The sequence below is a fragment of the Schistocerca cancellata genome, chromosome 4 (assembly GCF_023864275.1).
Source record: "Schistocerca cancellata isolate TAMUIC-IGC-003103 chromosome 4, iqSchCanc2.1, whole genome shotgun sequence".
Lineage (NCBI taxonomy): Eukaryota > Metazoa > Arthropoda > Insecta > Orthoptera > Acrididae > Schistocerca > Schistocerca cancellata.
In genome coordinates this window covers 148,771,273-148,796,010 of record NC_064629.1, presented here as the reverse complement: position 1 = coordinate 148,796,010, position 24,738 = coordinate 148,771,273, and the positions used below count along the sequence as shown (strand labels likewise).

Sequence of the window (24,738 nt, the reverse complement as noted above, 5' to 3'; positions counted from 1 at the left end):
GAGGGAGAGGGAGAGGGAGAGGTTCATCTCTCCTAACAATGGTAACAGCATTTTAATTGGAGCAAAGGGAGATGGAAGGAAGGTAGGTTAGGGTGTAATGGCCAATTAGTCCTGAAGCCTGTTACTCAACTAGATGAGGATAGTAAAGGAAATTAGACACACGCACTTTGAAGAAACCGTCCAACATCCATCTCAAATTATACACGAGATCCTGTGGAACACCTAAAGAAAATTGCAAGATGAAGTTTGTTTTAATTAGGATATGGGGAGAAAAAAAAACAAATCAAATGAGATGGGCTGCCAGAACCTACTACTGAAAAGACTTCAGAGTTTGAAGCAATGCTAAAATTAAGTAAGCTTATTGCTTAGAAAATTGTGCTAAATATTTTTAATTTTAGAAGTTTAGATTTAGTGAATTTGTGAGGTCTGTTCAAAAAATTTCGGAACTTTCGTAATTTGACACCCAAGGTATGTTGGAGAAAAATGCGGTTGGCATCCCTGCATACACCTGTGATGGTGTGGAGTGTGGTGTGGTGGAGTGGAGTGGAGTGGGGTGGGGTGGGGTGTGTAGAGGGAGAGAGGAAGATGGTTTGCTGGCTAGGAAAGAAGGGGGGAAGGGATGGTAGGTGCACTGACTAGACATGTGGTGCACAGGTGTTGGATCTGATGGGGAGCATTGCAACATGAAGGGGATGTAGAGTTATGAATTGAGAGGGGGTGATACGATGTATGAAGCGGAAACTGTTGGGTGAAAGGTGTATGGCCAGTGGGTTAATGAAAATTGAGGCAAGGAGGGTTACTGGAATGAAGGATGTGTTGCAAGAATAATTCTCATGTGTGTAGTTCAAAGAAGCTGCTGGTGGAGGGAAGGATAGAGATGGTCCAGGTTGTGAAGCAGCCAAAGAAATAGACCATGTTGTGCACAGCTGCACATTGTGCCAGCAGGTGTTCAACACTGTATTTGGCTGCAGTTTGTCGGTGGCCATTCATTCTGATGGACAGCTGGATGGTTGTCACACCAAAACAAAAATATGTGCAATGATTGGAGCAGAGTTGGTTTATGCCAAGGCTGCTTCCACAGGTGGCCTTGACTCTGATGGGCTAGGATAAGTCTGTGATAGGACTGGAGTAAGAAGTGTTTGGTGGGTGAATTGGGCAGGTCTTGCACCTGGGTCTTTCATAGAAATATGGTCCCTGTGGCAAGGGGATGGGAGTGGGAGTGGCATAGGAATGTAGGTTGGGTGGTCTACAGAACTCCACAGAGGGATGGGAAGGATCTTGTACAGGCTGTCTCTCATTTCAGGACGATAGGTAATCAAAGCCCAGAAGAAAGATATGGTTCAGTTGTCCCAGTCCAGGGCGATATTGTGCGACTAGGGGGTTACTCCTTTGTGGTTGATTCTTGGGGATGATGGGAGGATTAGGTGTGTGCGAGGATATGGCATGGGAAATATGTTTGCAGACTGGGTTTAGGAAGTAGCACCCTTGTGAGACCTTCAGCATACTGGGCAAGAGAGTTCTCATCAATACACCATCCACGAGTGGCCAGGCTGCATGGGAGAGATATCTTGGTGTGGGAGAGATAACAGCTGTCAAAATGCAGATACTGTTGGTGGTTACTGGGTTTAATATGGGCAGAGTTGTGGATGGGGCTCTCAGAGAGATGGATGTCAATGTACAGGATGTTGACACACTGAGCTGAGAAGGACCATGTGAAGCAGGTGGGGGAGAAGCTGTCAAGGTTCTGAAACACTTGAGGATAGTGTGTCTTGGCCCTGAGTCCAGACCCTGAAAATATCATCAATGGACCTGAACCATAGAAGGGTCTTAGGGTTTTGAGAGGCTAGGAAGGTTTCCTTTAAGTGGTCCATAGAAAAACTGGCACAATAGTGTCATGCAGATGTCCATGGCTGTGCTGTGAATTTTTTTATCTACCTTTGCCTCAAAGGAGAAATAGCTGTGTATCAGGATGTAGTTGGTAACAAGTAAGAGGAATGAGGTAGTGGGTTTAAAGTCTGAAGGACGTTGGGAAGGGTAGTGTTTAATAGTTACTACTTGCCACATCCTCTAAAACTCCCTCCCAACCCAGAATCCAAACAAACCCAGAACACTGTTGTTCACCTTGCCACCAAAAATACCAATCCCATAGAAGTTTCAGTCCTATCTAAATGCCTCATCTTGAGCCCCAAACCCAAGTTTAACCATGCTGGGCTTCCCAAAGACCTACTCTTCTTCTCCCGAACCCTGCAGTGGGAACACTTGTTTACCACAAATCCCTGCAGTGGGAACACTTGTTTACCACAAATCCCTCCAACCAAAGTCCCATTGTCCCGATGCTTAACCTTGCCCCTCTCAGTTCATACTACCATCTAACTGTCGGCCCCCTCCCACACACACACACACACACACACACACACACACACACACACACACACCTAACAATCCCGTGGTCACCTTGCCAAACTCCTTATTACCTCCAACTTGGCCTCACCATCCTTCCCCAGGTCAAATCCTAAAAATACTAACATGTCGTCATAGGAAAGGACAGCCTTACATAACCTCAAAACAGATCCAGACCTAATCATCCTCCTGGCAGACAACAGCTCCACCACTGCTGTGATGAATTTCAATGGCTACCTGAGAGTATGCTTCTGCCAACTGTCGGACTCCTCCACCTACAATCTCTGCCATATTAACCCCACTTCAGAACTCCAACATAACCTCCAATCCCTACCGAAATCCTTAGGTCCATACCAGAACCTCTCCCATGATTCCACCTCCCTCCTCACCCAAAGGACACCCCACACACATACTCTCCAAAATCCATAAACCCCAACAATCCTCGACACCCCATAGGTGGTTATCGTGCTCCTGCTGAGAGAATTTCCACTCTTGTTGACCAGCACCTCCAACCAATCACCCAAAACCTAGCCTCTCACAGTAAATACACAAACCACTTCATTTATTGATTCTCAACCATCCCCACCCATTTTACCTCCAGGATCCCTATTCATCACTGTAGACCGCAACACCCTACACAACAACACCCTTCATGTCCATGGCCTTGCTGCTATCTAACACTACCTCTACCAACTTCCTTTAGACTCAGGCCTCATTCCTCATACACCGTACCAACTATATCCTGATACACAACTACTTCTCCTTTAAGGCAAAGGCATATAAACAAGTCTGCAGCTCAGCCATGGGCACCCACATAGCAACCTTCTGTGCCTACCTTCTAATGGACCATCTAGAGGAAACTTTCCTAGCCTCCCAAACACCTTGTCTGCTTACTGATATCTTCACGATCTGGACTCAGGGCCAAGAGATCCTATCCTCGTTCATCCACAACCTTAACACCTACTACCCCATCTGCTTCATGTGCCCCTTCTCAACACAAATTGCCACTTTCCTGGACATACAACCCCAACCCTAACCCTAACCTTAACCTTAACACTCCCACCCAACTCCCACCCCCCATCCCTGAATCAGCCACAGACGTGTGCCCCCTCATCACCCACTGTCACCCTCTACTGGAACAACTGAACCATATTTTCTGTCAGGGCTTCGATTATCTATCATCATGTTCTGAAATGAGGGACATCCTATCCAAGATCCTTCCCACCTCTCCTACGGTGGTGATCCATTGCCCACCCAACCTACACAACATACTCGTCGATCTCTGTGCCACTCTCTCTCCCAACTTCTTGCCACAGGGCTCATATTCCTGTGGAAAACACAGGCACAAGACCTACCCAATCCATTCAACAGCACTTCCTGCCCAGTCCTGCCAAACAGCACTTCCTGCTCCAGTCCTGCCACAGGCTTATAGGACCCCACCACACGGAGGCACAATGTGCTGTTCAGCATAACATGGTAGACTGCAATGGCTGCATCACAACCTGTGCCATCTGGATCCTTCTCTCCACCACCAGCTTCTTTGAACTACACAGATAGAAATTATCCTTCCAACACATCCTTCACTCCAGTAATCCTCCTTGCTTTAATTTCCATTAACACACTGTTCCCACTCCCTCCAACAACAGTTTCCCCTTCCTCCGTCCTGTCATCCCCTCACAATTTGTGTCACCTTGTCACCTTCATCGTGCAACGTTCCCCATCTGCTATGACATCCATGCATCACATCCCTAGCCTGTGCACCTGCCATGTTTTCCTCCCGCATTCCTAGCCAGCAAACCGGCTACCTCCCTCCAAGCTACTAGCTACTCACCTCCCACCCCTATTCCTGCCTCCCGCCACTCCCCCCCCCCCCCTCTTCCAGCCACACTCCATACAACCACACCCTACCCCATCTTCACATTTTGTGTCCAGCTGGCACCATGTAGAGGCACAGATATCTGTGTGTGTGTGTGTGTGTGTGTGTGTGTGTGTGTGCTAAGGGATGGGGAGGATTAAATTAATGGATTTTGTTTGGGTAACATGAGCAGCTAGGGAAATAAAAGTGCATCTGTACAAGCCTAATTCAACTGGCATTGGGCATGTGTGCTAGAGGTTACTCGTTAATGATTGTCACACAACAGCTGTCCACCTCATCACACACAGTGAGCTTTGATGTTGACAGCTTTGTTTTCCTTTTTGTAGATTTGTATCAGCCTTACCAACAATACAGTTAAAACAAAATCCTCCTTTCCTGTGACACACAGTATTCCATTTTCACATCAGACAGTAGCAGCTGAAGCACTCCTGCAATTTTTGGTTATACAGGACTGGCAGCACTGATCATTCCTCAGCTTGGCAACCCAAAGTTTGTTTGTGTTTTGCAGTGGACAGTTCAACGTGTCTACAAGCAGTGGTGTAATACATGTAGCCACAAAACATGATGTCAGAATTGTTTCCCAAAAAAGATCCTGAATGAGAGGAAATGGAGATGTTTCACAGCTTGTGAATCAAAATCAATTCCAAACCTGACAGCAATTGCTGCAGGCAATGAATGAAGGTCCATTACCCCCTGTTAGCGAGAGAATATTATGATGGGAACTGCATGCAATGAACATTTGGAGCCAGCTGCTGTGGCCGAACGGTTCTAGGCACTTCAGTCTGGAACCGCACTGCTGCTATGGTTGCAGGTTCGAATCCTGCCTCAGCCATGGATATGTGTGATGTCTTTAGGTAAGTTAGGTTTAAGTAGTTCTACATCTAGGGGACTGATGACCTCAGATGTTAAGTCCCATTGTGCTTAGAGTCATCTGAACCTTTTTTGAACATTTGGAGTCAGTCACCTAGCAAGAGATGTTGCTCACACAGGCACATATAGACGTCAACAGTAAAGTTCATCGGGCTGGAAGAATATGTGACTGGTTTCTTGAACACTCCCCTACCCAATTACATCTGAATTGCCTTGCAAAATCACCTAACTTGAATCCCCCAGAAATTATGTGTGACACGTTGGAACAGTGGGTGAAACGCTGACATCAGCATCCTCGCAATTTGGTGGAACTGTGCAATCAAATCCTCAGTGAGTGCCTTAACCTGGATGTGATGCCCTGCACTACCTTATGGCCTTACTTCCTAATCAAATTCAGGTGGTTATCAAGTCCAGGGGTGAAAATACACAATTTAAATGACTCTTGTGCATATTTTTCAAGGGGCGATTAATTTTTCGTCCAGTGAACTTACTTTCCACACAATGACGCTGCACGTCTTCTTTAATTCACAAGCATTTTGTGTGTGTGTGTGTGTGTGTGTGTGTGTGTGTGTGTGTGTGTGTGTGTGAGCCGAGGGGGGGAGGAGGGTCCATTGGGATTAAATAACTTCCTCATGCAGACATCAATTTGCATTCCCTATGTAGATAGATCAGTCATCATCTGATTCTTTAGATAAAAATCAGTGAAAGGTGTCTATAAGTTTCTCCTAGATGTGTGAAGCTGATGCCTTTCTTATTTAGACAGTTTTGAACATGGCTGTCTGTCAGTATAATATATAAGTTTCAATGTGGACATAACATAGCCAACCGGTTGCAAGTAATTGTTTAATATATTTACCCAGGTTTCGACACCCTAATTTAAAATTCCTACAAAATAATATATAGTAAATTAAGTTTGGCGGAAACATTAACCAAGATGAAAAATGCCATAACATAGAAAGGTTACTTACGTAAAGTTATATTCTGAGAAGGCAATAGTCAATATTTAGAGCAGACTGCTCAACTCAAAAATTAAAAACATTCCAGCCTTTGGTACATACACCTTGCAAGTAACATCAGACTAAGCGGCTTAGATTGCTGCCACGAAAACATTACACAAGTTGCGCTACCTATTACGCATGGACAGTGACATATGCCCATTTGTAAGTTATTGTTAGTAGAAAAGGCAACTTTACATCCATATTTTTTAATTAGAAGATGATGAATACTATAAGAAATTGGGCATAAAAATGGAACCGAAAAATCTTCCTTATGCTCGTTACTGTCAGAAACAGCACTGATGCCTAAAGTAGTTGCTTTAGCATCAGTTTTAATTTTGAAGATGTTTTCAACTAACAAGAGATCAATACCATTATTAACTGCAATAGTTTTTATTAAACTGTTCCTTGTTTTGGCCACAGTGTTTAACTTTTCTCTTTCTTCTTATTGGGGTGACATTAAGAGTTGTGAGTGAGGTACTGCATTCATATCTCTTGTCTTTCTTGGTAGTATGGAGGAGACTAATAGCTTTATCTATTGAACATGACTGAATCTACTCTTTCAGGTACACCTGTTCACACCAGCTTCAGCTGTAACAGCCAGGTTAGACTAAGCTGTTTTCTGAGTAAATTTTTTGATCACAAAATTGAATGGTGACACAAACGCACATGCACACGTACGCGCACACACACTAGCACACACCCGCACACAAACGCACATGCACACGTACGCGCACACACACACGCACACACCCGCACACACCCACACAACCACATAGGCAAACACACGTGCACGTGTGCACACACACACACACACAAATGGGCACACAGTGAGCATGTCACACCTCCATGTGCACATCTGTCACATATATCAAAATTTTTATAAACCTAGCGCGATACAAAGATATATTACTGTACTGGGAATAAAAAGATGAAATTTATGACAGAATAAATAAGTCATCATTTACCACACTTGGGTAATGCCAGAGACTGTAATGTCGGTGTAAGAATAGCCATTTGTACAGTACACCCTGCAACTCCAATGTTTCACTTCCATAACACTTTCTACATACTATTCTTGTTTCAGCTCTTCCACATTTATCAAATCACAGGAGGATGATTATGGTGTCTGTTCTTTCGGACATGTCCGAAAGAACAGACACCATGTAAGTATATAGTTCTGGCAATACCGGCCATGACCTCCTTCTTCTGTGCAGATGCACACATATTCCCTGAACTGTTATGGGACTTGATAAGAATGTCTTCATGAGTAATGAGTGTGTTGGGGTGAGACACTATGAATGTAGAGTGTGGACATACAAGGTGAGAATGTGGGTCTCACAGGAGGCATGCACGAGATAGTCCCTGCAGTCGCCCTGTCCTCTGTGCCCTCGGTGGCTCAGATGGATAGAGCATGTCATGTAAGAAGATCCCAGGTTCGAGACCCTGTTGGGGCACACATTTTCACCTGTCCCCATTGATATATATCAATGCCCATCAACAGCTGAAGGTATTAATATAATTCTAATTTCATTCTAAACAGCTGCAGGTCATGTCCGAAAAAACAGACATCATATCCATAAAAGTATAATAGAACAAGGGTGAGGCACCACAAACTTCAGTCACCTCTTCTAAATGCAAGTTGTTAAACAGTGCCTCCTGGGGAAAAACATCTACCTCCATGTGCAATGGAGGATGGTTAACAATGTACAAAGCTTACGGTAAAAAATGACATGTTGTCTAGCTGCCAACTTGGATTCTTGATCTGTCAAGTTCAAATGCATTTGTTACCAGTTAAGTTGTAATGACAGACTGGAAGCTGGAATGACAAACCCATCATAACTGACCTACATAGATTGATATGGAGTACAGTATTCATCTAATACACTAGAGTCTCCAAAATTTTCTTAAAAGTCATGATCAATGTTCACACTGTTGTCTCACTATAATACCACACAGTATAGTGAATTCAGGCAAAACTTACAGATGATATTGTAACTGTAACCAGTATCACTGGCAAACTCATCTTAAAATCAGGCAAAAGAAGAGTACTATGAAGTAAATAACAAAAACTTTAACAGAAACATCAACATATGTCTTCAAATGAAGAAAGTCTCATATTACATACTTGTGACAATGCCATGGCACATTCAGGTCTGCTATGTAAACATGTGAACCCCAGCTTTTGCCCCAACAGTCTTCAAGTTCTGTAATTGCAGAGAATGCAACGATGCTTTGGCTTGATATGCAACACAATGTGCGTCCATCATGTAAGCTGTAAAAAATAAAGCAAAGACAAATGTAAGCATCAAAAAATTACAGTCACATGGTAGTTTTTAGGTGAACATGCATTCATGGTCAAATATTTCCATTTCAGAACATGAGAATCACAATTCCATAAGCTTATGGATTAACTTACCCTTTGTTTTATCAGCGAACATTCATTAAGAGCCTCTTTCATGCCCTATGCATTACAGCTTTCATTCTCGTAGCTCAAGTCTAGTTACTATTTATGTATTCTTTTCATCCCATTAATTATCAATTACACATAAAGAAATGAAACATTTATCTGCCATTTCAAAAGAATATATTATGATAACTGACAAGGAAACTTTTAATAAACTTGTTTAGTCCTGCAAGGAAGATATGTCACTATTAATTCTGCAAGTATTGCAGAAAGCAAGTAACACTTCCCATAATGAATCATCTTAGTTTTCAAATTAAATAATTGAATGTTGCATTAGACACAATTCCAGCAGAAAAACACACACACACACACACACACACACACACACACACACACACACACACAGAGAGAGAGAGAGAGAGAGAGAGAGAGAGAGAGAGAGGGGGGGGGGGGGGGGGGGGGGGGCAGTTGGGTAGAGGAATGGGCAGAGTGAGTAGAGAAGGAGGCCTGTATAGAAGGAACCTATAGTAAGTTAAGGGCAGCTGATCCAATGAAGGAAATAAGATGACTTCAGATGTTTGAAAGGATGGAATTCATTCTTTCAGAAGATATATATAACTTTCACGAAATGAATCAAATGCACATAAGTTAAATGAATAACTGTTGGACCAAAATCAATGAAAATGTAATGACATGAAATGATACTGCACCAGACTGGAACTCAACTTGAATTTCCTGCTCACTGTTAGCAGTCACCCACACCATTTGTCTATCTGAGCACAACTCCAGGAATGATTCAAACTTTTGTTGTTACTTGTGTTTCCACAAAATTTTGAAAAGCTACTACCAGAGCTTTTCCTATAGGGTTTGCAGGTACCACAGATTTTGCATATCTAAACAGTTTGCACTGATATCATTTCATGACACTGCATCATCATTTCTTTCATCCTCATTGATCCATTACTTTCATCTCATTGCGTTTAATTCATTTCATCCCTTGTCACAGGGTAACTGACAGAACTCTAGCGACTCTGTCCCCCCAATGGAGCTACTCCCATATACCCCAGGGGACAATCCCTAATAGTAGTGTTCAGATATAGGTGGAAACATCAGCAGCAATGAAAGTTTGTGTCGGGCCTGATAGTCTATTGTTTAGGGCAGCCGCTAGGGATAAGCTGGAAACTAATGCCACTACAGAGATGTACAACAGAACTTTTATTTCATAAGTACAGGACTGGACAAGGAATTTAATATAGTAATTGGAGGAATTTTCTCCAAGATCAGCAGATACCTAACACACAAACTTTAGTGAATTGCATGGCACTAGTATAGTAGATTTTCTGGTGGTCAGATATACTAAGATATTTGCACACTGAGAATTCAGTATGATACTGGAACAACAAATGTGATATCTTAGGCAAAACTTATGTTCAACACAGACATTATAGAGGTGTGGGGACCAATAACAGTCGGCACAGTAATATTAACAGAGAAATTTTGTCAACAATTAGAACACTCAGAAATTCATCTATGGGAGTTTACACTTTGGTAATGGAGGGCAAAGAGAAAGAACATGGAACTAGGTTGTTCAAGGTGTCACAGACTACTACCATACATTTTCTGTATGTCTAAGAGTCCAGGTATTATTATTTACTTATCATCAATGAATCAATTACATTAGTGGTATCAACGCAAGGGAAACATGTAATGAGTTAGGAACTGAAAAAGAATAATAATAAATCCTTCCACACCCTAGACAGAAACTAACAATGAAGAAAGCCACACACACACACACACACAGGCATATATGATCATGTCACATATGTGTCAAAAATAATATTGATAGAAATACTGGACATGGATTTAGGAAGATTTTTTGAAAAGTAGCGTTCTACAATAACAGGATGATACACAAGGAGATCCCATTACATATTTAATATAAAAATTACAAAATAATTTTATACACAGTACCTATTGTAAGATATGGTGAACAAGTTTGGAGCAGAAGTTTATTGACAGAAGTGCAAATCATGTTACAGGTTTTCACATAAACCAGTTATCATTAGACAAATTTTGTGCTTTAATTTAATCCTAGAAAGTACCTCATGTCAAGCTCCATCATACATTCTTTGTAATGCATTTGAGTAACTCAAGTCATCTTGGTGTACTCAGTAGCATGAAAAGTACTTATTATACATCATGGTGCCATCCAAAGAAATAAGAATTATGGCATGTACTTGATAATATTAAACACAGGTCAAAAATGGAAAAATAAATAAAAAATAAAGTGATTTGGAGGGTATTTCATCAAAATTAGAGAATCTGGTGTGCTGCTCCTCTTTGTCTGAACATACTTAACGCTTTGCAAATCATAGAATATGCAGCTACAAATGATGTCTGAGCAATCAGCAGCTTAGAATATCATACATAACAAAATAGGTAAGCATTAATTTAGTAGAAGCCATTCTAAACAAAATGAAAATCTACAAACATTTAACACATCCATGTAATTGATGAGTCAGCCATTAAACGATGCATTAAGATACGTCTCTATGAGTTAATGATAGAATATAGGGGCAATAAGTAACTGCTTTGGCAAAATAATGGGCTCCTTGATGTGGTTACTTAACTTTTTGTTTTGGTACATCAGCTGAATAAAAGAAAGAACAGTTAGGAAACTGAGGGCTGATAATGGAATGATTCACATGATCCTATTTCTAATGTATCATGGTATTCTCAGTATCATGTAGAACTCTACACTGAAAAGTATAAATTCATCAGGAAGATTAATCCTAAAGCCTATGTCAGGAAATCCAACTGAACATGAGGTTCTTGTACACCTGTAATTCATATACTACATCATAAAAAGGTGGTGCCTTTTCGAAATATTGCTACAAATCTATGACACCAACCAAGTTTCCAGTTATACATCTCAAAAAATATCACCAACAAACTGTTTCACTTGATCCTGGAAGTTTAAGAAAATTATACAGTAATCTAAACAGAACTTTACTCCTTCCAGTAACTGAAGATTCTGTTTGCATCACGAATAGTAACAATGTTGCTGTTGCTGCTGATTAAAGGTTTCAAGAGACTAAACACTGAGTAGTGAAGTAGTGAGAGTACGAGGCTGGACATAGGTACCAGCCTGGTATTTACCTAGCAATTGGCCAATGTTTTGAAAATCACGAAGACTTCATGGAAAATGCTTTTCAGTATAAACTTTCAGTAGCAAAAAGGTATGTTTTGAACATTGAAGATGTGTTAAATACATTTTGTGATGCAAATATCACATGTGAGTGTGTGTGGAATGACAGTTACTGCAGGCCAAGAAAACCATTCAAATTACAGTGCTGTCATCCCTAATTTATGCTGACGATAAATAATAAATTCCAAGCTCTGGATTCTGACAAATTTACCTCTGACTCACTTTTATCAGACTTGTCAGATAATGCAGAAATTTGTGTGAATACGCCAAAGTTGTCACAAAGCAAACAAGTGCAGCAAGGAAACATAACCAAAAAATGCATGACATTACTATATTATCTGACAGTCATGGGAGGGAAGTAGCAGCAATCATGGCAAGCAGTCAACCTTGTTTCAATGTCATGGGTATCATTAAGCCCAGCGCCCCCCTCCCCCTCAAGGAAGTACTGAAAGGCTGTGAGAAGATGTTACGAGTAAAGCCTGGTAGTGACTGAGTGTCAGTTGGAGGTGCTAACTATGTGTATAGGAACAAGAGCTAACATGCAGACACTGTTTTTAGGGAAGTTTTGCAAAAAACACCTGAAGTGGGTACCTCACAAACTTCGTATCATGGAAAATTCTTGTGTTAATCACAGAGTACATCTATATCTATATCTATATCTACATCTACATCTACATCTACATCCTCCGCAAGCAGTCATACAGTGCATGGTGGAGGGTACCCTGTACCACTAATATCCACTTCTTTTCCTGTTTCACTCTGAAATAGAGCAAGGGAAAAACTACTGTCTATACGCCTACGTATACGTATCAGCCCTAATTTCTCATATTTTATCTTTGTGGGCCTTAAACAAAATGTATTTGGGCAGGAGCCCATGAACATAAGTCTTCAGAAAATCTGCAATGATTCTGCCAATGCAATATTTGTGCAGACAGTTATGTAAGATTTTTACCGGAGAAAAATCACCAAAAAGCTATATCTTTTCAGAAGTTGTTATTTGTACTTTGAGGACCTGATGACAACTCAAGTTGTTATCAAGTCTTCAAAGTACACACTCCACCAAAACGTCATGGAACCCAGGTATTGAGGGCCCCGCAACATGCATCGATATATCTGATTCTCTATATACGGATTGCATAGGAGCTTGAAGTGGCATTACTGATATACCAAAACTGGTTGTGTAAATAAAATGATAATTTCTGAAAACATATGGTAGTTTGGAGATCTTTCTCTGGTAAATATGTGGCCAGCCACTCTCCTGTAGTCACGATACAACAATAGAGACAGTACTGTAAGAGGTCATTTCATCAGGCATGTTCTCCACAGGAACATAAAGGGTAAAAATGTAATGACAACTGAAATTCAGAACATTACAAAAATGTGTTCAAATAGCAAGGTCATGGCAACACATCTGCAAAATTTCTGGTGAACAGTGACTGTCATGTCACCTACAGTGGAAGTCATGGCGCCCACAGCAGCAGAGACTAAGTCACCTACAGACGAGGGCAGGCCAACACAGATGTTCCCAGGTCACTTACACATGAGCCCAGGGTCACCTCCAGCAGAGGATCCTACATCAGCAGTGGAGGAGCCTAGATCTGCAGTAGAAAACACTACACCTTCATCTTCATCCATACGTCGCAAACCACCGTACAGTGGATGCCGGAGTGTACCTTGTATCACTACAAGTCATCTCCTCTCCTGTTGCGTTTGTAAATAGAGCGAGGGAAAAATGACTGTCTAAAAGCCTCTGTACGAGACCTAACTTCTCGCATATTACCTTCATAGTCCTTACACATAATGTATGAGGGTTGCCCAGAAAGTAATGTACTGCATTTTTTTCCTTCAACAATTCTTTATTGAACATAATGAGAATTACACACACGAAAGAATGGTGTTTTATCTACACACCCCATTTTTCCACGTAATCTCCAGCCCATTCTATGGCCTTCCTTCAGTGCAAAACAAGAATGTGTATTCCCTGTCAGTACCGATCTTTGTCTGGAGCCAGTGCTTAACCTCCTAATCGTCCTCAAAATTTCTTCCACAAATGGCATCCTTCAATGGCCCAAACAAGTGGTAGCTCACTGCAACATGTCAAGTGTGACAGCCGTTGATGGTCTCCCTGACCACTGCAAATTGTGGAGCTCTGCCGAATCACCTTCTAATGATCTCACCTTCTGATGATCTCACCTTCATGCGCAGCAACTAACTGTACTCCTGTTGACAGTAGATGCTCCACTGACTTTGCACAAGTGTTTGTGAATATTCCCCACAGTTTCTTTCTCTGAAATGAGAAATTCAACGACGGCCCATTTTTTTGTTTGTAACATGTATCACCTACACAGAAGCCATTTTGGAACTGTCCTGTAGCTACGCTACCAGTTGGAAGTGACGGAAACTTGGTGCGCTCACTCAGCAGACTTCAAGTAATACATACGTAACATTTCACATACGTAGCATTGTATTCAGCTGAGAAAAAAATGTGGTGCATTACTTTCTGGGCAACCCTCGTACATCTGCAGCAGTAGAATTATTCTACAGTCAGCCTCAAATGGTTCTATAAATCTGTGCAATAGCTCCTGTTCCAATATCTTCCTTTAATCCAACACTTGAAGAGTACTCAAGAATGGGTTGCAATAGTGTTTTATATGCCATCTCCTTTATGAATGATCTACATTTCCCAAAATTCTACCAATAAAAATGAAGTCTAGCATTCACGTTCCCTACTACCAAACTGATGTGCTCATTCTACTTCATACCACTTTGGAATGTAACACCTTGATATTTAATGGAAGTGACTGTATCAAGCTGCAACCTACTAATGCTAATGCTGTATTCGAACATTAAAAGACTGTTTTTCCTATTCATCCGCATTAACTTACATTTTTCTACATTTAGAGGAAGTTGTCATTCACCACACCAACTAGAATCTTATATATTGCTACAGCTACTCAGCGGTGACACGTTCCAGTACACCATAGCAACATCAGGAAAAGCTGTACATTACTGTTCACTACATCCATCAGGTCATTTATGTATACAGAGAATAAAAGCAGGCCTGTCACACTTCCCTGAGGCACACCTGACAATATCTTTGTCTCTGATGAACACTCGCTGTTGTGAACCGTGTACTGGTTTCTATTATTTAAAAAGTCTTTGAGACATTCACATATCTGGAAACCTAAACTGGACACACAGACCCCCATCAAAATCTTCTACAGTGGGGTACCATGTGAAATGCTTTCCAGAAAACTAGGAATATGGACTCTGCCTGTTGCCCTCCATCCATGGTTTACATGGTTTGTAGAATATTGTGTGAGAAAAGGGTAAGCTGGGTTTTGCACAAATGATGCTTCTAAATCCAGGGAAATTTGTTATATTTGAACTCAGAAGAAATTCTGCAGCAGAAATCAGTGTTAAGGATATTGGTCTGTAATCATGTGGCTCAGTTCTTTTACTTTTCTTATGTACACCTGCACTTTTTTCCTTCGCTTGGTACTTTTCATTGGGTGAGAGATTCACGATAAATGCAGGCTAAGTAATGCCACAGAGTACTCTCTGTAAAAATGAATTTAGATTCCATCTGGACCTGGTGACTTATTCGGTTTCAAATCTTTCAGTTGCTTCTCTATGCCACAAGCGCCAATTTCTATGTCCTCCATGTGGGAGTCTGTATGACAGTCAAACAACTGTACGCTTGTACAATCCTCTTGTGTGAATTATATCTTAAACTTGAAATTCAAAACTTCAGCTTTCCTTTTCCTGTCTTCTATTGCCACGCCAGACTGGTCAAAGAGTGAGTGGATAGATGCTTTCGACCTATTTAGTAGCAGAAGACCCTACATTGGCAGTGGAGGACTCTAGATTTGAAGCAGAGGGCCATACCTCATATTGTTGCAGATCATCCTACACTGGCAGCTGAGGATCTTTCACTAGCAGAAAAAGCCAAAGGGAAGACCTAAAAGGCTTAGAAAATATATAGTACTCAAATATTTTTGGTACCCTGCCTCAAAATTGGATCAGATATGACACAGCAAAGTGCAAGCACAACTGCTCCCAGTCTTGTTCTAGAAGCTTTCATATTTTGTTTATATACAGCATCCAAAATTTGACAAATAAATATTTTGAACTTGAAATTGCGGTTAATGCCACCAATGCTGATAGCACGTGTGTTATGGAAGACAGTGTAGAAATACTGCATTAGGTACTGTTAACATTAATCATCACAATTTGGCGAGTCAGTTCTATAGGAAGTGGAGGGGTTTGAATTTTTATTAATTCTAATGTTGAACACAAAAGGATGTGTAAGGCAGAAGCACTGAGTATTGAAAAGCATTTTGAAGCTGCTACTGTTCAACTGCATCGAGATTTGTGCCAAATAGTAATTACAGAAGTATACTGACCACCTAGTGTGGACACAGACACTTTCATGGATAAATTAAGAGTCTCAGGTGGACATTACACTTACTGAGAAATCCACTATAATTGTCTATGGGGACTTCACTAAAAATCTTGTGAATGAATCTGCATCTAAGGAGCTATTTCTTAATGTGCTACAAAGGTTCAACATCTCTCCACTTATAAATAGTTCCATAAGAATAACACATCGAAAAAAAAGTCTTATACACAACATATTTCCAATAGTGGGTGCTGCAGAGAGCGACATTATTAATACTGATTTAGAAATATATTATCATAATGCCTTCATCCTTACAATTTCTGCTATGCCTGTGACGGAATTTTTCTGCACAGAACTCCACTATTTTAATTAATACTCCAAGTAATGAACCCAGTCAGAAGCACTTTCCAAAAACAATGCTTACAACGATTTCTCTTCAGTATTCATGACCAATTATGAAATTGTGTTTTGCAAAAAAATTAACCAGAGTCCATTCATGTGGGATAACTACACCTAGTTCCTGGATTACATTAGGCTCTAATACTTCCTGTACAACTTTAAAAAGGCTCATTTCTCAAATGAAAAGATACATAGATGCCCAGTTCATAGGATGTGTAAAGACTTATAAGAAAAAATATCGACAGCTAATTGCAATGGTAAAACTACTTAGAACGATAGCATACTAATACTGTCAGCAATAAATCAAAATCTGTATGGGATATTGTAAAGAGAAAACAGGGAAGATACGTGACAAGCAGGAAAACTCACTTACAAAGCTGGTAACATTAATATACCATAGAGTAGAGTGTTAAACCCCCTTTTGTTCCTTATTTATATAAATGACAAAGTTCTCACAAACTGCAATCAAGGACATGTTGTTTGCAGATGGGACTAGCATAATAGTGAGCAATGTTAAGGAATCTCTCTATAACAACTGATAATGTCCTCAAGTCCACACATTCATAGTTCAATGCCAACAGGCTGACCCTTAATGTTGTTGCACAGCAAATAATTTACTGGGCACGGCTGGATAAAACTGAGACATCTTCCATGGTTAATGCAAGAGCACAGAGGTGGGTCAGTTCAGGTAGGCCAGGTGAAGTTATGTCTCTGAGGCGTCAAGACGGTTACCACAGTCTACAGTCAATCAAAGAGCCCAGAGGTGTATTAGCATCGACAGCGCAGAAAGGCAGAGCTGCTCTGGTGTGAGTGGCCTAATTGCATCACATCCAAGCCATAGTTCTGTAATGGTTTACATGATAGAAACTCACGCTTTAGCAAAACAAGGACGGGCCAAGCCTGTGTAAATACGCCTCACTTCTAGTCAGGCGTATTACAGTGTTGGCAGCCACCAGTTCCAGTGGGGGACCTAAGACAGTATATGAATCTACATGGATTCTACTATCTGTACCAGATAGGGTTGATAGAAGATATAGAGAAGATCCAACGGAGAGCAGCGCGCTTCGTTACAGGATCATTTAGTAATCGCGAAAGCGTTACGGAGATGATAGATAAACTCCAGTGGAAGACTCTGCAGGAGAGACGCTCAGTAGCTCAGTACGGGCTTTTGTCAAAGTTTCGAGAACATACCTTCACCGAAGAGTCAAACAGTATATTGCTCCCTCCTACGTATATCTCGCGAAGAGACCATGAGGATAAAATCAGAGCAATTAGAGCCCACACAGAGGCATACCGACAATCCTTCTTTCCACGAACAATACGAGACTGGAATAGAAGGGAGAACCGATAGAGGTACTCAAGGTACCCTCCGCCACACACCGTCAGGTGGCTTGCGGAGTATGGATGTAGATGTACATGGATCAACTAGTCTCCATCTTTGGACTCTGCCATTGATAGCTGCAGTCCAACAATGTGGACTTAGTGTCTTCCAACTGGCCAGACACCAGGTGGTCTACAGTTTGAGCCCAGGGTGGTGAAGCCGCTCAGCCGCCTTTGCTTATATAGGAAAACTCCATGTTGCCTGCCACTGATCATGTGGGCAGACAATACTGCTGCTGCGAACTACATCCATGCTGGCTCCATGGTGTGATTATAGACACCTCTGTACACCCCATTCTGTGCTGTCAGGCTGTCTCTAGTCTACATTGTGGGCTGCAGCCCACTTGTTAGTGGACTTGCCAAGTCACTGCTGTCATCACTCCATGCTGCTGGGTCACTTGCTGACAGCCGCCTACCACTTACGGCCAGGGGATATTGGCTACTATGATTGTTGTAGTTGTGCGCCTGCTTAGCTGGGTGGTAACGTGTTTGCCTTCCATGCAAGTAGACCCGGGTTCAATTCCCGGCCGGGTCGGAGACTTTCTCCGCTCTTGGACTGGGAGTTGTGTTGTCCTTATCATCATTTTATCCTCATCAACTGTTGCCCAATGTGGCTCCGACTGCAATAAGACTTGCACTTGGTGGGCAAACTTCCCCAGATCCCGGCCAACAACGCCATACACTCACTTCATTTCATTGTTGTAGTTGATGAACAATAAATGAATGTTTTAATAATGACCTTTTCATGACAATATGTCAGGCAACTAGCTGGCATCCACTCACTGCTCCACTGCTATGCCACCCAGGGTGGTACAGTACTGATGTCCTGACCTCTGCCAACCTAGTTCCAATACCCACCATAGAGGTCTGCTACCATTGGGACTATAATGTAAAGAAAACAAATTTCTTTCAATTTGGAAAAATGAAACAAAATCAAGATTATCAAATGGTATTAAGTGAAAATTGGTTAGAGTTTGATGTACAAAGCTTTTAGGAATGTATATAGATCAAGACAAACTGGAAACAAAACTCTCCCAGAAACTCAGTTCGGCATGCTTTGCTCTGAGAATCTTTTCGAAAGTACGCTCCTTAGGAGGTGTTAGAATGGCCTTGGTTACTTCCAGTCCCTTGTGGCTTATCGAATAGTTTTTAGGGGTAAAACTAGTTGTCAATTAAATGAAATTTTTACATTACCAAAGAAGCCTATTTGATTCTTGCCACACAGCTGTACAAGGGCTCACCGAAAGTCCATAGTTAAAAAGCTATGTGTGCTTACTGTAACCTACCTACACACAGAGTGAGGTGGCACAGTGGTTAGCATACTGGACTAACATTCGAGAGGTTGACATTTCAAATCCACATCCAGTCATCTCGATTCAAGCTTCCTGTGATTCACTTAAATCACACCAGGCAAATGCTGGGGTTGTTCCTTTGCAAGGGGTTGGCTAATTACCTTCCTGATCCTTGAAACAACACTCCATCTCTAATGACCTTGTTGTTGGTGGGACATTAAACTCTAACCTCCCTTCCACCCTCCTTATTCTTATGCAAGTGCGTGTTGATGATAAGAGTTATACCTGGAGACCTGCAAACCAACAGCATGTACAATAGTTGTAACACTTGTAACTGTGGGTCCCTCCATGTACAGCAAGTGCGACCAACTTGTACCCAAAAAAAGTAAGCCACTATAGTGTCATTTTTCATAATGCATTATCCACATATATAAAGATGCTGGACAAGGAAACAGCTAAAAAGATTTTTAAAGAGTTAACATTCATTCTTGTTGAGAAATGTTTCTACAGCGTAAGTGAATGTGTTAGCTTGAACAAATACTAGTGCCTTGTTTACCGAGTTCTTTTTAATCTGTTATCAGGCGTACCATCTATGCTGTGTGTGTCTTTCAATAAAAATGTTTCTGTTGTTGGTTTCCTGTTTTCTCTGTTTCAAATGCAATGCAATACACCATCTCAAAGTGGTGAATCAGTTGCAAGAAAAAGTTGTGTTGGCTATAGTGCTGGCAGGTGTTTGTGTGTTTATATTTTTCAGAAGTATACTATAACAAAGTTTATTGTTCTAGTTATATTATTATTTTACTTCTTGTGAATGATGTAACTCCTTGGACACTAGGTACTGGACTCACATTTGGCGAGAGCAGGTTGAGTACCCACCCAGTCTGGCCACCCAGACTTGGATTTTTCGTAGTTTTCCCGAGTTGCTGAGGTGAATGATAAGATAGTTCCTTTGATAAGGCCATAAGTGTCTCCCTGCCTTATTCTTGCCTAATTCTTTCAGAGAAGACGTTTTGATTAACTGATTCGTATCCCATATTATACGCTGCATCGGATCTGCACTTAGCTTGTACCCCTTCAGGAATACAAATCAGTTAATCAAGGCATCTTCTCTGCTGGCAGACATATGGAGGAACCTGTGCAACATAGAAGCCCTATCACTTCAGCTGTATCGATTACCTAAGATCAATAATAATGTTCCACTAAAATCAATTGTTAGCGCTTCCTGGCTCACCGATGTATGAACTGGCAAAACATGTGGCCTTGCTACTCCAGTCACACGTGGGGAAAACTGACACATAAATAAAGAACTCACGACATTTCACTGAGAAGCTGAAGAAATTAAAACTTGCATCAAACAACATCCTGCTCAGCTCTGATGTGGTTTCTTTGTTTATGAAAGTGCCACTCAGTGACTCTCTGGAGCACATTGGTTCCATTTTCCTGCAAAATATCACAAAGCTCTTTCATGCATGTCTCACCACAAGCTATTTCACATGGAATGGTAGCTTCTACACACAGCTGGAAGGCGTCACTGTGGGTAGTCCTCTTAGACCAGTGGTGCTTCATGGAACATTTCGAAGCACAGGCACTGGACCTGGCACCTTGTAAATCTAAGATGTGATACAAATACACCAAAGAAACCTTCGTTGTGGAGCCATGGTGAAGAACAGCTTGGTGACTTCCTAAGACACTTGAACAGCCTCTGTGCCAACATAAAATTTACCATGGAAGTACAAAAGGACAAAAAACTACCATTTCTAGGGGTGCTGCTCACAAGGGATGGTGACACAGCATGTATCAACAACCACCACACACGGACCCATACCAGCACAAACTATCAAACCACCACATGAGTCAGAAAAGAGACATGATTAATATGCTCGTAGTGCGAGCAAGACAAATATGTGAGCTGCAGCACCCCAGACTTTTTTTTTTGGCGCAAAACATCTAAGGTCATAAGCACCCAGTAAGGAACCAGAGACTGTAGGGACCGCGAGGAGAAAAAAACCGTTGCGAGGTCCAATACAAAAAGGAAGAACAAACAAATCTAAAACATCAAGACGTTACAGAAGAGAATCTAAAAGATGTTGACAAGAAACCGGAGTCATCAGGTAAAAATGAAATTTCTTTGGCCATATTACTGCTTTTTAAAAAACTTAAAACGCAACCGTCGCAAGCAGCAAGAGAACCGCACCAGAAACGACCGCGGAGAACCCCTTGGACACTGGCACGCCAGGTATGTATAGTCTGCAGCCACCAGATTGGCTCCAGTCCACCACCAGCAATGGAGGGTGAACCTTTGACGTCAGCCACCCGTGCTGGCGAAATGTCAGACGAACATCGGCCGAACAGCCCAAGACAGAAACCAACAGGCAGTTCCTCACCATGTGTTACACTTATCATTGGTGTAGTACCTCTAGATGTGCAGAAGTAAATATGTTGTGCCTTTTTAAAATTAAAGGTGAGATCATTCGCAGAAAACCAGTCAATGATACTTTTGAGAACCTTGTTTATCATTTCTTCTGTTGCTGTATGTACACTTTGATTACAATACTAGTGTCAACTGCAAAAATAACAAATTCTGCTTGTTGTATATTAGACGGAAGATTTTTTACATGTATGAGGTTCAATAGTGGGCCTAAGACTGAACCTTTGGGCACCCCATATGTGGTTTCTCCCCAGTCAGGATTATGTCTGCAGACTATATTGGTTGAATTACTAAGTACAACTTTCTGCATTATTTTGGTTTGATACAACATTATTCATTGGTTGCCTAGACCATCATTCCCATAAAACTGCAATTTATGTACGAGAATACTGTGATTCACACAGTCAAATCCCTTAGATAGGTTGCAGTAAATACCAGCTGGCACTGTTTTACTATTTAATGCCTGTAAAATCTGGTGATTGAACATATGAATGGCATTCTCAGTAGTGCAACTCTTCTGAAAACTTAACAGTAATTTGTTGAGGATATTACTGTTGCTAAGGTGAGATATTATTTGAGAACACATCATCATCTCAAAAATGTTGGAAAATGATGTCAGCAGTGAAACATGTTGGTAGTTACTGACACCTCTCTTATCACGTTTCTTTAAGAAGTGTTTAACGACAGCACATTTCAGTCTCAGTTAGTGATGCATTACAAATTTCAGATAAGATTGGGCTAATTATATGGGAGCTAATCTTCAGTACTATATTAGAAACACCATTAAAAGCCATATGAGCTTTTATTTTTGAATGAATGTATAATTTTCTTAATGAAAGAAGGAGACGTTGATGAAACATTCACATGATTGAATATTATGAGAGTTACTTTTTCAACATACTGCTGTGATTTTTCTCTTGAATTGTTTGTCCCTATGCTTTCTAATATCTTAACAAACCACTATTACATACATTTGCTACCTGTGACACAACATTTGCAGCTCTTCCATTCAGTTCAGTAGTGATGTTAACCTGTTTTTCAGCTGGTTGTCCTGTTTCTCGTTTCACTACATTCCATATAGCCTTAAATCTGTTGTCGAAAGTACTGATTCCTGACATTATGTCCATGTTCCTTGACTTTTAATAACCTTTCTTAACAATTCTGGATAGTTATTGTAGTGTGCAACTACTGCAGGAATAAATTATAAATTTAATCAAGGTCACCTCTTGTAAACTATTCATAACAACATTTATCTTAGAGTCTTTCACTATTCTAACTGATTTCCATTGAGGAGTATCCATATGGTAAGGCACTATGTGATTTATCCTAACTGTGCATCATATCATAATCAGAGCAAGCATTTGTTATTGGGTAAACAGTTACTTTCTTGCTTTGAGCTTCGTCAAAGAAAACATTATCAATTAAGAGTTCTACTGTCTTCATCCACCCAACTGGAAAGTTAATTACTGAGATCAAATTGTAGGATCCAAATAAGGTTTCCAGACCATTTTTGCTATCGGAATCCTTTAGAAATTCTACACTTAAGTCACCATACACCATTATCTGCTTGCTGCTGTCTGACAGATAGCACAGTAGGCCTAAGGAATCCAGATTCCTCATAAACAGTTCACAATTTCTCAGTGGAGATCTACTGCATCCATTATTTCTGTAATGTATCTGACATGTCCTATACCATTGTGGGAAATGGTTAAAGGATCAATGAATGAATGAATGGATGGATGGATGGATGGATGGATGGATGAATAAAATAGTTGAAGCATAAAACTTTACATCTCATCTAGGAGAAATCACCCGGTACTGCACACTGGGATGTAATGCACTGAATATTAACATGATGAAGACAAAAAAAGAAAACAGCATCAACAAATCAAGAACTTAAAAGGTTAAAGACATCATAACAGAGGGCGAATTTAAATCATTCCACTATATTGACAAAATGCACTTAAAATAATATGCTGCATAGGTTCCGCATTCAAATATTGAACAGCTGCCTTTTGCGCAGAAATATGTTAATCTCATATCCCTTGTTAATCAAATTTTCCAAGAGAAATTTCTAAAAATATTTTGAAAGTCCACACACAATCAGAGGCTACCGAAGATAAACTAAAGCAGTGCTTGGGCTCTCATTATCAGCATAAGGCATCAGAGAGGGGATGGAGGGGAGTGGGTGCACATTTCATAGCAAAAAACACTTTTGATCCCACTGTACAATTCAAAGAATATGCTTTCATTGTATTCACCACGAGTGATAGCCATCTAACATGCAGCATGCTGGTTCTCATCGTCAGGTATAGACTTGGTTACGATACCCGGGAAAGGCCCAAGACACGAACCTATGATACCAGTTCTGTGTAAAAAACATAACTTATCGGCTCATGTGGCACCCTGCACTGAATCACACAATGTCATACACTAAGCATGATGGAAAAAAGAGTGTTAAGGCAGGCAGTGGAGGGAGTGCTTGGTTGGGACAAGGAAGGCTGTGGATTCAAATGAAGTTTAAGTCGATATTGACAGTAGGCAACTGTACAATTAGTTTGTTGTAAACAGTGTTTATATGTGAATTAGGAATTTAAGAGTTCTCCAAGGGTGTACACTAGTAGATATGTGGTCTGAAACCCACAGAGAGCCCTAGTTGTATGCAGAGCTGCTTTCTTTCTTGCCCTTTCTGTGATGCATTCTTTTATAGTGAGGTAACACTAAACCACGGAACAACACTGATGAAGTAAAACATAGATTAGTGTCACAGCAGATCTTATGCTTCGGACTTTTTGTCTTTACATCATGCAACACTAGTTCAAAGCAGCAAGGCAAGGCACAGAGGTACTATGGATGTGAGATGGGTTATTGGCTGTGACATCACCATTGTACTGCTCCAAGGTTCCTCAAGTTCAGTGATAACTGCAACCAGCCTATGGCAGAATCTGAGAACATACCAGGTAACAGGGGATTATGACAGGGAGAAAGTATCATAGAGTATCACAGAATTGTATTAAGAGGCACAGGTTGCAGGTGATACAGTGCCTGTAGTTAAATACATCAGTGGTATTGCAGAGCTAG

The 24,738-nt window shown here is 41.0% G+C and overlaps 1 protein-coding gene across 1 annotated transcript in view; it reads right to left on the bottom strand.

Moving 5' to 3' along the window:
• The window catches only part of LOC126183313 (mediator of RNA polymerase II transcription subunit 16), a 295,961-nt gene that overhangs the window by 252,849 nt on the left and 18,374 nt on the right, over positions 1–24,738 (bottom strand). Inside the window, exon 2 of the mRNA XM_049925164.1 lies at positions 8,270–8,416. Within this exon, the coding sequence (XP_049781121.1) occupies positions 8,270–8,416 (147 nt within the window). The remainder of the gene's footprint in view (positions 1–8,269; positions 8,417–24,738) is intronic.